The sequence below is a fragment of the Aphelocoma coerulescens genome, chromosome 19, assembly GCF_041296385.1.
Source record: "Aphelocoma coerulescens isolate FSJ_1873_10779 chromosome 19, UR_Acoe_1.0, whole genome shotgun sequence".
Lineage (NCBI taxonomy): Eukaryota > Metazoa > Chordata > Aves > Passeriformes > Corvidae > Aphelocoma > Aphelocoma coerulescens.
The window spans coordinates 4,995,779-5,007,881 of NC_091032.1; the positions used below are offsets into that span (position 1 = coordinate 4,995,779).

The 12,103-nt window shown below is 48.8% G+C and overlaps 1 protein-coding gene across 4 annotated transcripts in view; it reads right to left on the reverse strand.

The window, feature by feature from the left end:
• DTX2 (deltex E3 ubiquitin ligase 2) overlaps positions 1–12,103 on the reverse strand; it is a 35,451-nt gene that overhangs the window by 5,033 nt on the left and 18,315 nt on the right. For 3 of the 4 annotated variants that reach the window (XM_069033141.1, XM_069033142.1, XM_069033144.1), the window contains 2 exons: positions 11,635–11,693; positions 4,642–4,773 (listed from right to left, as the gene is read on the reverse strand). In XM_069033141.1, the coding sequence (XP_068889242.1) occupies positions 4,642–4,773; positions 11,635–11,693 (191 nt within the window). The remainder of the gene's footprint in view (positions 1–4,641; positions 4,774–11,634; positions 11,694–12,103) is intronic. The other variant, XM_069033143.1, reaches the window with a different exon arrangement.

Sequence of the window (12,103 nt, forward strand, 5' to 3'; positions counted from 1 at the left end):
AATTTCCAGGTGGCTCTTTCTGAAGTGACCTTCTTGTCTCCTCTGGCTTTGGGCTGGAGAAAGCAAAGCCAAAAAGATGTACAGCCAAGGTGAAGATAGTGAGGGAAGGGAGCAGAGAGGGTGTGTTACACCATCAGCAACACCTGCCCAGCACTTGGCAGAAAGCCCCAGCTCACCTGCTCCCACCTGCACAGCAGATCTGAGCAGCTTTAGAGCAGCTCAGCTCATTCAGGGTGGTGGGGGATCGCTCCTTTCACAGAATCCCTCATGACTTTCTTTCTCTGGAGCAGCTTCAAGGAACAAAAAGATAACTCACCCAAGAACTGGCCAGGCTCATTCAAATGGAATCAATAAAGGAGACAATTCTGGTGCAGAGTTGGGTAAGAGTGAGACAGGAAAGCTCTTGGGATTTTGGGCATTACACCACTTCACCAGGAACCAAACAGGCAGAAGGTGATGCAGCCCTCAGCTACCCCGAGGAGACCCACACCTGATGGATTTGCACTGTGGCATTTCCAATCTGTCCCTGTCACTTTGCTGTGACAATGCTCTAATGCATTTAGAGACACCAAGGCTGCCTGGAGAGAGAAGGGGCCAGGCAGCCCTGATGCTTTAGAAAAGCCATCCCCAGCTGCAAGGATTTCAGTGTCCAGTCCTAAAGAAGCCTTTTGATGCTAAGAGCTCTGTTTCAGCAAGGGTAGCAAAGCCCTCCTTGGGCTGACCAGCACGTCTGGCTGGCCACAAATCAGCAGCACAGGGGGAGCCAGGAGGCAGCTGGGACCACAGCACGAGCCACATATGCTCCAGCACGTGAATCACTTCCTTACAGGACTGTTTACTCCATAAAAATGTTTTGCCTGCAAATCTTTGTTCTAGCCATCCCCTGGGATCATCAAAGCCTGTTCAGTTCCCAGTTTTCTGGATTCAACAGTGGATTGAAAATGGACTGGAAGAATCGACCAGTGCCGTTTATCACCAGCTGGCCCAGTGCTGTGCTACGGATTTATCTGGGATGCCAAAGAATGTTTACCATTCTTTCATTTACAAAGAGAGGAATATCAAATTGTTTTAATGCTTCCCCTTCCTCCCTGTAGATAATAAGCTGCTTGCTTGTTCCACGGGTAACATTTAACAGATGTGTTTTGAATCCTTGCTCAGCAACCAAATGCTTGCAGCAGTAACATCTCCTTCTGCATCCCAAAACAAGCCATATGGTTTCCAGCAGACTTTTTTTGATACCCTCTGCAGGCCATACACTGGTTGCTCCTAGGTATTGTCATGGACAGTCACACCAGCTCCCACCACCTCTGCTCCCTGGATTTGTAAAGGCCGTGTCTATAGATTTCTCCATATCCTGCATTTCAGCAGGAAAATACAGAGCATCCCTGGTTTTTCAGCCCGTCTCCCTCAGCAGATGTTTCCCCAGGGGAACAGCAAGATCTCCCAGCTCTGAGGGGCTCCCACCCATCCCATAAGCACTGGCACAATCTGCAGATCCAGCTGCAGGTGGATGACAAGGAAGGATGAGCGTGCTCCTCTCCTTCCTCACTGCAGCACCTGCAGTGACTGCCTATCCCAGAGAGGATGGATGTGCAGGGAAACCTCCTCACCAGGTGGAAGTGGGTAACAAGTGACATAGCAGACCCAAGCAGTCCCCTGGAGAGCCTTGGAAAGGCTGGGGAGCTCTGTGGTGGCCAGTTCCATGCACAAGCAGCACTTGGAGAGAGCAGGACAAGGCACTTGCCCTCCTGCCTCCTGGACAGCAGTCAGGTCCCAGCCAGCAATGCTGGCACGAGGCAGCAGCTGCAGCATCCCAAGGCAGCACCGATCCATCAGGATGGCAGAGGCTGCCAAGCCCTGTGCCAGCATGGAGAGCACAGAGCTTGCCCAGAGACTACGGCTTCCCCAAGCCCTGCAGCACCTGGCTGTGCCAGAGACATCCCTGCCAGAGCAGCAACATGCTAATGAGTCCTGACTAATTAGTGCCTCTGTTTAACACACCCAGCTATGCACCGAGCCAGCTGCAGTTCTACCAGCACTGCCTCACCCCGTGTGGGACCAGGGTTGGCAGCAGCAGGAGGGAGGGAGAAGGGGCTCAGGAGGGGCACATTGCACCCACCACCAGCTGGTTGTGGTCAGTGTAATGCTGGGTCTAGTCCTGGATGAAGAGCTCTTGCTTGAGCTCTCCATGATGGAAAATCCTAAAAGGATGTGGGAAAGAACACGCAATGCAGAAATTCAGGGCACAAACCAAGCCCATTTCTGTTGGCAGCATCAGGGTCTGTGAAGGGAAAGTGAACAGTCTGGCCAGAAGTCAGGCTCAGTACCTGCACTGCAGAAAAATGTTCCTAAGCCCTGAGGGGTGCTGTACAAACAACTTGTTCCTGGAAGGGACTGAACACACTCTGCATCCCAGGAGTGAGGCACTCCACAGGACTGGCATTCCAGCCCCCACCAACAGGAATCCTGCTTTTTAAAATAAGAGGGAGGATTTTAACAACCTAAACCACTGAAATACTCCCCTTCTCATGGGTCAGTGTGGGAAAAGGCTGATGTGGCAGTCTCCTCTGCAGCACATCCTGGGCAGGAAGAGGAGAGCTGGGACAAATCCTGTCATGCTGGATGGGAGAAGGAGATGCTTGATACCCCTTTCCCATTCCATCCCTCCTACTGGTGTTGCCTCTCCGCTCCTCTGCAGGTGTCCCAGCCCCAGCAGGTGGCATTGGAGAGCTGGCAGGGAGGTGACAGCCTGCCCTGGGGCAGGAACTGGAAAAAGTGATGCTGGTGGGGTGCACAGCTACAGCCAGAGGACACCCAATGGACACCCAGCGTGGTGTGTGCTGCTCTCACCTCCCAGCCCATGTCCCATTCTTCCCACTCCCCTTTCCATGCCCTGCATTGCTGCTCTCTGCACTCAGCTCAGAAGTCACAAGACACATCCTGCTGTCCTGTTAACATCCCAGCCTTGCAGCATCCTGGGTGTTTGCACCCCACCCCCTCGGTGCCAGGGACAGCTGGATTCTTCGAGCGGAGCAGCACCTGGGACCAACAGATCCTACAGAGAAGGCAGCAGCCAGCCAAGCTGTGTCTGTGGCCACCCCATGACCTAAATACAACTGTTTCATGTCACTAACCAGCAGCAGGTGGCCAACACCACTGCAGGCCTGGCCCTCGTTGTTTTGGGCTCCTCCAGCGACAGGGGCAAGCCAGTGCCTCTATGGGAGGGCGTGGCCTCACCACAGCTCTCTTTTGGCACTGTTTCCAGGGCATTCCCACCACCCAGCCCTCATTCCTGCCCTTGGATGCTACCCGTGCCAGGAATGAAGCACCAGGAGCCACACAACCCCACCACTCTGCCAGCTGGCTGCATGGAGCACGATCCTCATCCAGCCCCTCTGCCACCCACCTCTGCTCAGCTCTTCTCCTTCACCTCCCATTTTCCTTTGCTCCTCCTGTTCTTCGCTGCTTCTCCTGCCGCCCCTGCTTTCTCCTCCCCCTCCATCACACATCCTACTCCACATTTGCTCTCTCACTCCTTCTCACAGCTCTCTCCACAATGCATTTCCACAAAATACCTCCCTCCTCATTTAATTTCTATTTTCCTTCCTGCCTCCTTCAGACAGCTTTGGACTTCATGGACTCCGAGGAGAGAGAAAAAGGTACCGACAAACTCCCCAGAAGGCAGGTATCTCCTCCTCCCCACCTCTGAGCTTTTCCCTTTCTTAAAGGTAAAGATCTCTGTGTTGAACATCTCCAGTCCCCACTTGGCTTATCCAAAGGGGGACACACTGTAGGTTTGGTGGTGGTTGACATCCCTGTGCCAGGGCTGGCAAACAACCTCTACAGCTACACCAGGCTGGAGTCACACCTACCCCTGCAGCCTGCTACACAAGGATGGGATCCAGGCTCTAAACTGGGAGCCACAGGCTCTGCAAAGGTGAGGGGTGCCAGTGAGGTATGAAGAGGTGAAATGAAGGCCCTACCCTGGAGGTGGCTCTGCCCAGCAGGAGAGCTGAGGTAATCCATCCCTTCCTGCCAGGGCACGCCCACCTGAGAGCGCTCCACTCCACTCCCTTCCACCCCAGACTCAGGTGGAGAGAACAAACCCTCTGCAATTTGCCCTTGAAAGCCCTCCATGACTCAGAAGCCTGCTTGTCTGGGAGATCCTTGTCATCCCATGACTCAATCATGACAAACATGGCTCACAAGCAAACCTTCTCTGCAGAGCACATACGGATTTGATGTTCTTTGTAATGGTTGCTCAGCTCTCGGACTTGTCCCACCAACAACTCAGAAGGTCCTGGTATGTGGACACTCCCTAAGAGGGTGTAGCAGGATCACAGGGGAAGTTGGTGGAGTCTGACATGCAGAGAGCAGATCTGTTCCAGCTTTAATTTTGTGTGGAAACAAGCAGACCTACCACAGGACCACACCTACTTTACCATGGTATTTTACAGCCTGTCAGAGACGCTGCAGGTCAGGGGAGACATGTCCTGCTTCTCCCCTCACTGGGATGAACATCGTCAATCAAACCAGAAGAGCCAAGAGGGTGGGGGGGGGGGGAAACAAAAGGAAAAGAGGAGGGCAGAGAGATAAAGAAAAGGAGATGGAAGCAAACATCAGAGTTTGAGCAGGAACTACCTTTCTTGGACACTTTCCTCCCCTCCTTAACTGAGCTGTGTTTTTTAGTGGCCTTATGGGTGCTGGCAGCTTGCGGCACACGGGTGAGGTGCACGGGCAGTCCGGCGGCTGACATCAGAATAGCTGTCATGCCTACAGTGGGTACGAGGTCAACATGCAGGAAGGAAACAATGGGGAAACACATTCATTAAAAAAAAAACTTTAACCTTTCAAAGAAAATAAAAAGAAAATAAAGTAAAATAAAATAAAACCCAAGTCCTTAGTTCTGAGGGCATAAAACGTCTGAGAGGTAACAGGGTTGGAGTCGGCACAAGGAGAGGATCTGGAGGTTTTCAGAGGGAGGAGCCCGGGCAGCAAATTAAGGGAGGGAAATGTGGGCACGTGTCTTGTCTGTGACCCTCTGTGCTAGTGTGTGAATAGGACCTTCCTCTTTGGGCTTTAGGGCTCCTCAGGCACCGAGTCTGCTGTGGTGCAGAGTTCTCCCGCTCACCAGAGCCCTGGAAGCAGCCCTGAAGGATGAAGATCATCACCCATAACCCCTAAAAGGTCCTGCCCAGCTGCTCCCCCCTAAAGCTACTCATTTCAACAGTGTCACACTGAACCAATCCCCAGAGTGCAGCTGAGCTGCCTTCAAGCACCAGGGCAGAGCTGCCCCACACATCCCCCCACTCACCGCACACCCTCTCCTCCCTGGCACTCCGGTTTTTCCTCACACTCCCAGCAGCAATGCAATCCTGATCCTCCCCCATCCCAGCCAGCTGAATCCATGGAATGCAGTTTGATAAAATTAATGAATCATTAAAAAGGACAGCCATTCCCTGAAGGTAAAATTGGCACAGAGAAAGCTGCAGGATTGATCATGCTGATTCGAGATGATGTTTGCCTGGGAAATCCAGGCTGGTTACAAATCATAACGTTTCCAAGGTACCATACTGCTCTCACACTTAAATCCAAGAGAACACCTGCTTTTGCTTTCCCAAGAGCAACTTCCCACCTGCAACAGTCAGCACCAGAAATAAGAAAAAAATGCTTATAGCTGCAAACCAACAGCAGAAAACCTAAAAGCCAGCATTCCCTCAGAAATCCCCTTTGAGAGCAGACCACACAAACCACATCCTAATGCTACAGACATTCCTGCTCAGTAATGCATGGCCAAAGCAGAGATTTCCAAGCATTTTATTTTTGCAAGCCTCTACTTGGCCATGTGGGGAAAGGAAGATTCTAGAGCACACTTGTTCAGGACAAAAATGAGGCACCTTGCCCACACATGACTGAAAATCAAGTTATGATGGGAAGCATCAGCTTTGTGTGTAAGTGGCAAGACTATTTTCTGCCTCAAATATGCAACCAGTCAAGAACTTCTGTCCTGTGACTACAAATCCCCTGTGCAAAGCCTGTGTCAGTGCCCCACAAGCAGAACTACTCCTACACAGTGCTGACCACAATTTGTACCTCCTTTTCATAAGGTCTGAGCACAAATATTCCAGAAGCTGTTCAACTCCTTTCTTGACAGCTGAAGTAGAATGGTTTTACTAAAACTTTCCTATTTAAGGATCAAAAGACAGACAGAAGGGGTTTCACAATACAGGGAGAGGGGCAGAGACAGAGGAAGGAGTTTCCCCAGGGTTGCCCAAGAACTTTTGGAAGAGCTGGGCTGACCACAAGACCAGGCTGCCCAATGGATGGTAAAATGCACTTCCAAAGGGGAACAGGTAACCAGGCAGCCACGGATCACCCTCAAAGTGGATCTAGATCTGAGATCTACAGCTCTCCCAGCTCCCAGGAGCTGCAGAGCCAGAGGACCTCCAAAGCATACAAACACTGGGTTAGTATCCCTTGCCCTCCTGACAGCACCAGGCAGAGCCGAGGAGAGCTCATCAGATCCAGAAGTTTCACCACCAAAATAACTCCCTTAAAGTCCTAACTAAAGGCCACAAGCCTACTGCAAGCTCTCAACCCATCAAAGCCAGCAGTCCACTACTCCCAGGGAGCCCTAAGGAAGCGCTTAAATGTCCCCAGAACAAAAGCTACTTGTTTTTTCAATAAGTACAGCTGAGACCCAAAGCCCAGCAGCAAAGGTGCCCCCTGCACCTTTCAGGTCCTTTCCCCTTCCAGCAGGGAACAGTCAGAGATACTCCAAGAAGAGCAGCAGCAATCACTGTGACTAGAGAGGCTGGAGGAACAATATTCTTGAGAGACAGGGAAGATCTCCTGCCACAGCTGGGGAAATCATCTCAGCCTGACCCCACCTAGGCTGCACAATTGTATTCCTAGAACTGGTGCAGGAAAGGAACATGAAATTTGTCTCTAAAAAGCTGTTTCTAAGCAGTGCAATAGCACTGATGGCACAGACTGACATTTGAAAAGCGAGTCCAAAGACTAACAGGGATTATCACCACCCACGCACAGCTGACTGATAGGCAAATGCAAAATTAATGTGCTCTTCTGAAGAGATCAATACTGTCTTGCTAACATTAGCATGCAGAACCCAGGAAAAAAGAGAAAACAGAAGCACAGGCTGAACAACTGGGTTCAGACTCTCAATAGCAGAGGGCAATAAAATTCAGACTAAGCAAAAAGCAGGAGCCACAGAACCTCATGTGAGTTCAGCTACTCTGTAATGCAGTCCCCCCTCATAGCTGGAGTAATGTGTCCAAAACTGTCTGCCAGCATCATGAATCATCACAAAACAAACCCAAAAAAACACCAAACAAACAAAAAAAACCAACAAAAAACCGAAACAAACAAAACTACAACAAAAAACCCCAAAACACCCGCCCCCCCAAAAAAATCAAAAACCAACCAAAAAACCCATTTGTTCCATTAACTTTTTGTTTTTTGAGCTGCAAACCCACCTGCAACTCCACACAGACATACAGCACAGGGCAAACATGGGACCAGGAGAATTACCCCAAAGCAATGTTCTCCAATCTCAAATTGCTCAAGAAAAGGTATAAGTGGTAAATTACCTTTTCTTGGCCAGTTTTTAAGCTTCTGCTACCTTTGGAGCTACATGCAATGAATCATCTTCTGCAGATTCAAGTAAAGAGAGCATTCAAAAAGGTTCTGGTGTTATGCTCTGCTGCCTCATGTCAACCCCAGTAGCCATGCTATGCTGCCTTTAAAGTTCAAATACAATACTGGAAATCTCAGCATTAACAATCTTCCCACAAAGTTCGGTGACTGGAGTCCCCAGGAAGGGACATCCTCTGAGCCAGGCCTTAGGTGAGAGGGTGTTTTCCTACAAAGTGCCAAAACAATACAGACACAAGTCACATGGGCAGATTGAGCATCCAGTTCTGAGCTGTGGACACAACAATTTCAAGTCAGAACCTGTTCCAGGCATCTGTGGAGTTATGCCAGGAGCAAGTGGAGCCCTGGCCCCGGATAAATTATCACCTGAATACAAGTTGCAACATGACAAGCTTGCCCAGACTAAGACTGCTTTGGAGACGTTCCTGTGAGAGCTCCTGCTGCTCACTAGCTAGTCCAGGAGCTTGAAAAATATTATTTTCTATGTTCACCCCTTCCACTGGGCTCTGGGTTTCTCCCCTGCAAGGACTGCAGGAGGGAAGAGACAGAAAACCTTGCAAAGAATCCTTTGGGATCTGATCTGATTCTATGCATGCAATAACCACATGCAGAACTGCCTTTTTTTTCTTGCTCAAAGCCTCTTATTGGGCCAGAAACACAACATTAGTGGCTCCTTGGGGTAAAATTATTTTCACTGGAGCTATGACAACATCCACCAACTTTTTTCAGCCTGCTGTGTAAATAAGGGACTTTTTGTAACATCCTGTACAGAAGCTGAGCACAGGAAAAACACCCTGACATTATGTAATGAGTGTTGGCCACACAGTCACTCACACCCAGCCCAACATGCCCCTTTGGCCACCAGCTCTGGTCACTGGCCTGGATTTGCACAGACCTCAGGCTGGTACAGGGCAGAGCTTACCTTCAGATGTGAGATCTGAGAAAAGCATTTGTACAATTGTATCCACCAGCAAAATCAGTATGGTTAGCACATTCCCAAATGCCCCAGCTCCAGGAATCATGCAAACAAGAAATGCTCGGTTTTATTTAACAAAAAGCTCCTTTTCAGATGTCATCTTAAACAATAGTATTAGAAGGGCCTTTATATGAGCACCTTGCCACCCCTCAGCCCCAAGGCACACCAGCTAAACTCCATTATTCCCAAGAAATGTTAGTCCAGCTGATCCTTCAACACCAACACTGTGGTTAAACAGTTTGCTTAGACCTGTTTAGCATTTCACTGTACTGATCAAATACTTGGGGGAAAAACAAAAGCTTAAAAGACAAGTTCCACGTGCAGTATGAAAGATTAAAGTAGCAGAAAGCAAGGAAAAAAATGGTACTTTCTTGTACAAAACATGGTTTTAAAGTCAGTTTCATGATTTCTGGGATCCCGAGAGGTGCTTTCAGGAGATGTGGGGTTGACAGTGTTACAAATCCCTCACTCAAATCCCCAGGCACCCATCACACAAACAAAACCCAGCTTCTAATTCAGACTCACAGGACTCCTCATCTCCTGTTTAGCCACCACAGGTTCTCTCTGCATCCAAGAGATGCACCTGCAGCATTTCTCAACATCACCCATGAGATTCAGGGGTTGTATCTGTCCAGCTTCAAACCAGAGCCAAAGCTGCTGAGGCACCAGGGGACGGAGACCAAGGGTTCTGAGACTGCTGGACACATCTTCCAAAATAAAGCCTCCTTCATTTATGTCTGAGACTTCTCTCTCCCTCACAACATTGTCCCCCATCCTTCTCCACTGATGTTGTAGGAAGCAGTCGTGCAGTGGGGACTGGAGGAACAAAAGGAGCCCAGCCTGTGTTAGAGAATCACCTGAGTAATGACTAACTTGAACACCATCGGCAGGATTTTAATTATGAACAAAATACCACTTCCCAGAAGAGGTTCTAAAACCAGAGAGCAGAGCATAGAGAGGAAGAAGGTGTCCCTAAAGACCCAGCCAATTAATATTTCAACAAAACTTTTTCTTTTTACCAGAACTCCATTGCTTGCTTTTCACCAGAAATATCCGCAGAGATTTATTTTCCTTCCGCTCCCTAATTAACTTGTATTAATCTTTCCTCTGCTTCTATGTGACTTTGAGGGCTCAAATTCAGATTTCCCTCCTCCCTTGCACCTCTGAGGTGTGGGACACTTGGCAAAAGGCAGCACAGCACCCAAAGCTGTGTTCTGTAAAGGCCTCGATCTGAAGGAGACCCCAAGGAGTTGCTTCTGCACTTCCCTGCATTCCTGTGTGTCTCCTGCTGGCTGCCTCAGGGAGAGGTAAAGAGTATTAAAATGAGTAATTATCTTTTCTTTTACACCCCCAGACTGCAACAACAGAGATACCAACTACAAATTTAACCATTTTATTGTATTAAATGGTGGCAAATGGTTTATTCTATTGGGATTTCCTGCAGCCTTTTACATCTAAACGTGGCACCACAAGGCATAAACAGACCACACACATTCACCTCTTCCACCTCTTATACATGGAGAATGAGATCACAGTTAACACAGCCTGGATTCATCAGAGCTCTTCAGCTCTGTGCTTTATTTACCTTTACGTGATTAAGTACCTAATTACACAGTCAGTGCTAACAGCCAGGGCATGAAAAGCAGAGCTGTTATAAGCAAGGGGAGTTCTGCTCAGGTCACCCACCAAGATAAGGTCTGAGCTTGACTTTACACCTCGTTTCCACAGTGATTTGCTAAGGAGGAGACAGATGGGCTGCATGCTGTCAGAGGACACCTGTGTTAGTCTTCATGCAGTGCCAGTTTGGCTACAGATACAGGCAAGGCAGTTTTCATGATGGTGCCAACATTAGATGAAGGGAAACATCAATCCTGGGGATCCTTTTTAGACAGGGTAAAACCTAGCACTCAAGAAGAGACCAAACACCCTTTCTGGAATAAGGTGGGAACCATTGCCTTGAAAAACAAGAATGTAACTGTCTCTGCTTGCTCAGGAGCAAAGGTTGGTGTCCCTGGAGCTAATAACCTCAAGAGACCATGCATGGACAAGAGCCAGAGGAAGGAGAGGATTAACAGACATTTTGTAGTGTCTGAAACAGAAAACTCCAGAAATCAGATGTTTTCCACTCCTCTACCAGGTTATGATACAGTGCACACAGTTGGTGCCAGTACAGAGACCTCTGCTCTGGGCAGAGCACCCAAATTCCCCAGCACCACCACACCAGAGTCACTGTTTTGGCACTGGCAGAGCCAAAACACAGCAAAGGTGACAATGGCTTTTGGCACAGCAACGCTTCCACTGGGAGAGGACAGCACAAACTGGCATTTTCAAGGCAATGCCATTTCAAAACTTTAACAGGCAAATCTACTCTGAAAAGGAGCACTGAAAACTGGCACTTTCATCCCTCCCAGACACACTTCTCAGTATATTTAGTCCTGTGTTCACAGGCTTGGATAACAAGCAAACCTGCATTCTGCTGCACCAGGAGACAATGTCTGAGTCAACTTCTGACTCCCCTTTCCCAACACAAGGCAGCACAATCCTCTTTAAGCTAAAAACCACCTGAGCTTTTTAAATAAAACCACACTGTAAAAAGTTGTATTAAAAACCACACAAAATCTCACACCACTTCTCTCCTTTGACTTTATAAAAGCAGAAAATAGCAGCCAGCACTGAGCTTGCTTCACATGCCCCTTCCTCATCCACATGTACAGAAGATGATGAATAGCCATGCCTCAAACAATCCCACTTATTTTGAAGCCTCAGGATGAGAAAAAGAGTTACTAAGGCTTGTCCATCCTATTCTCCCCCAAATTTGCCCTGTTTGCTTTTCTGGAAAGTCTTTAGGTCTAAAACCTTAACTGCCAGCAGCATTTCTGACTCTTTCTAAAAGTCAAAAATGGAAAGTAAGTGCCATAGAAAGGCAAACCTCTCATTCACCTCACCCTAAGGATTAAGCAAATAAAGCACAGGGGGGTTCTTACCTGCCAGGGCGTGGTTCACTCTGCTGGGTTTAGACATCTTGACAGGCAGGGTTTGGGCACTGGAGAGAGAAAAAGGGATGACTTTAACAGCAAGGATCAGAGACAACCAAAACAGAGAGAATTCAGCAATGTACTACTGCCTCCTGAGGCCCAAGGCCCTGGATATATTAAGAAGGATTAATTGCTCAGATGAGCCCCAGCTGGGACCCTCACTCATGCACCCTTCTCCCACTGGTGCAGCAGCTGTATTTAAGGAGCTGTGTCCTTACCAGAGCTCTCTCCTAGATTAACTTACCTGCAAGGTGGGCCTTAGGGCTATGCTGTATGTAGCTGCTTCCAGCCCCATCTCCTCCTGAGTCATCCATTCCTCCTGCTGGACCCTGCTCTGATCCTGTGATACATCCCTGCTCTTGCTACTCCACCACAGAGCTTCCTATGAGTAGCCAACCTGCACTACACATCCAAGGGG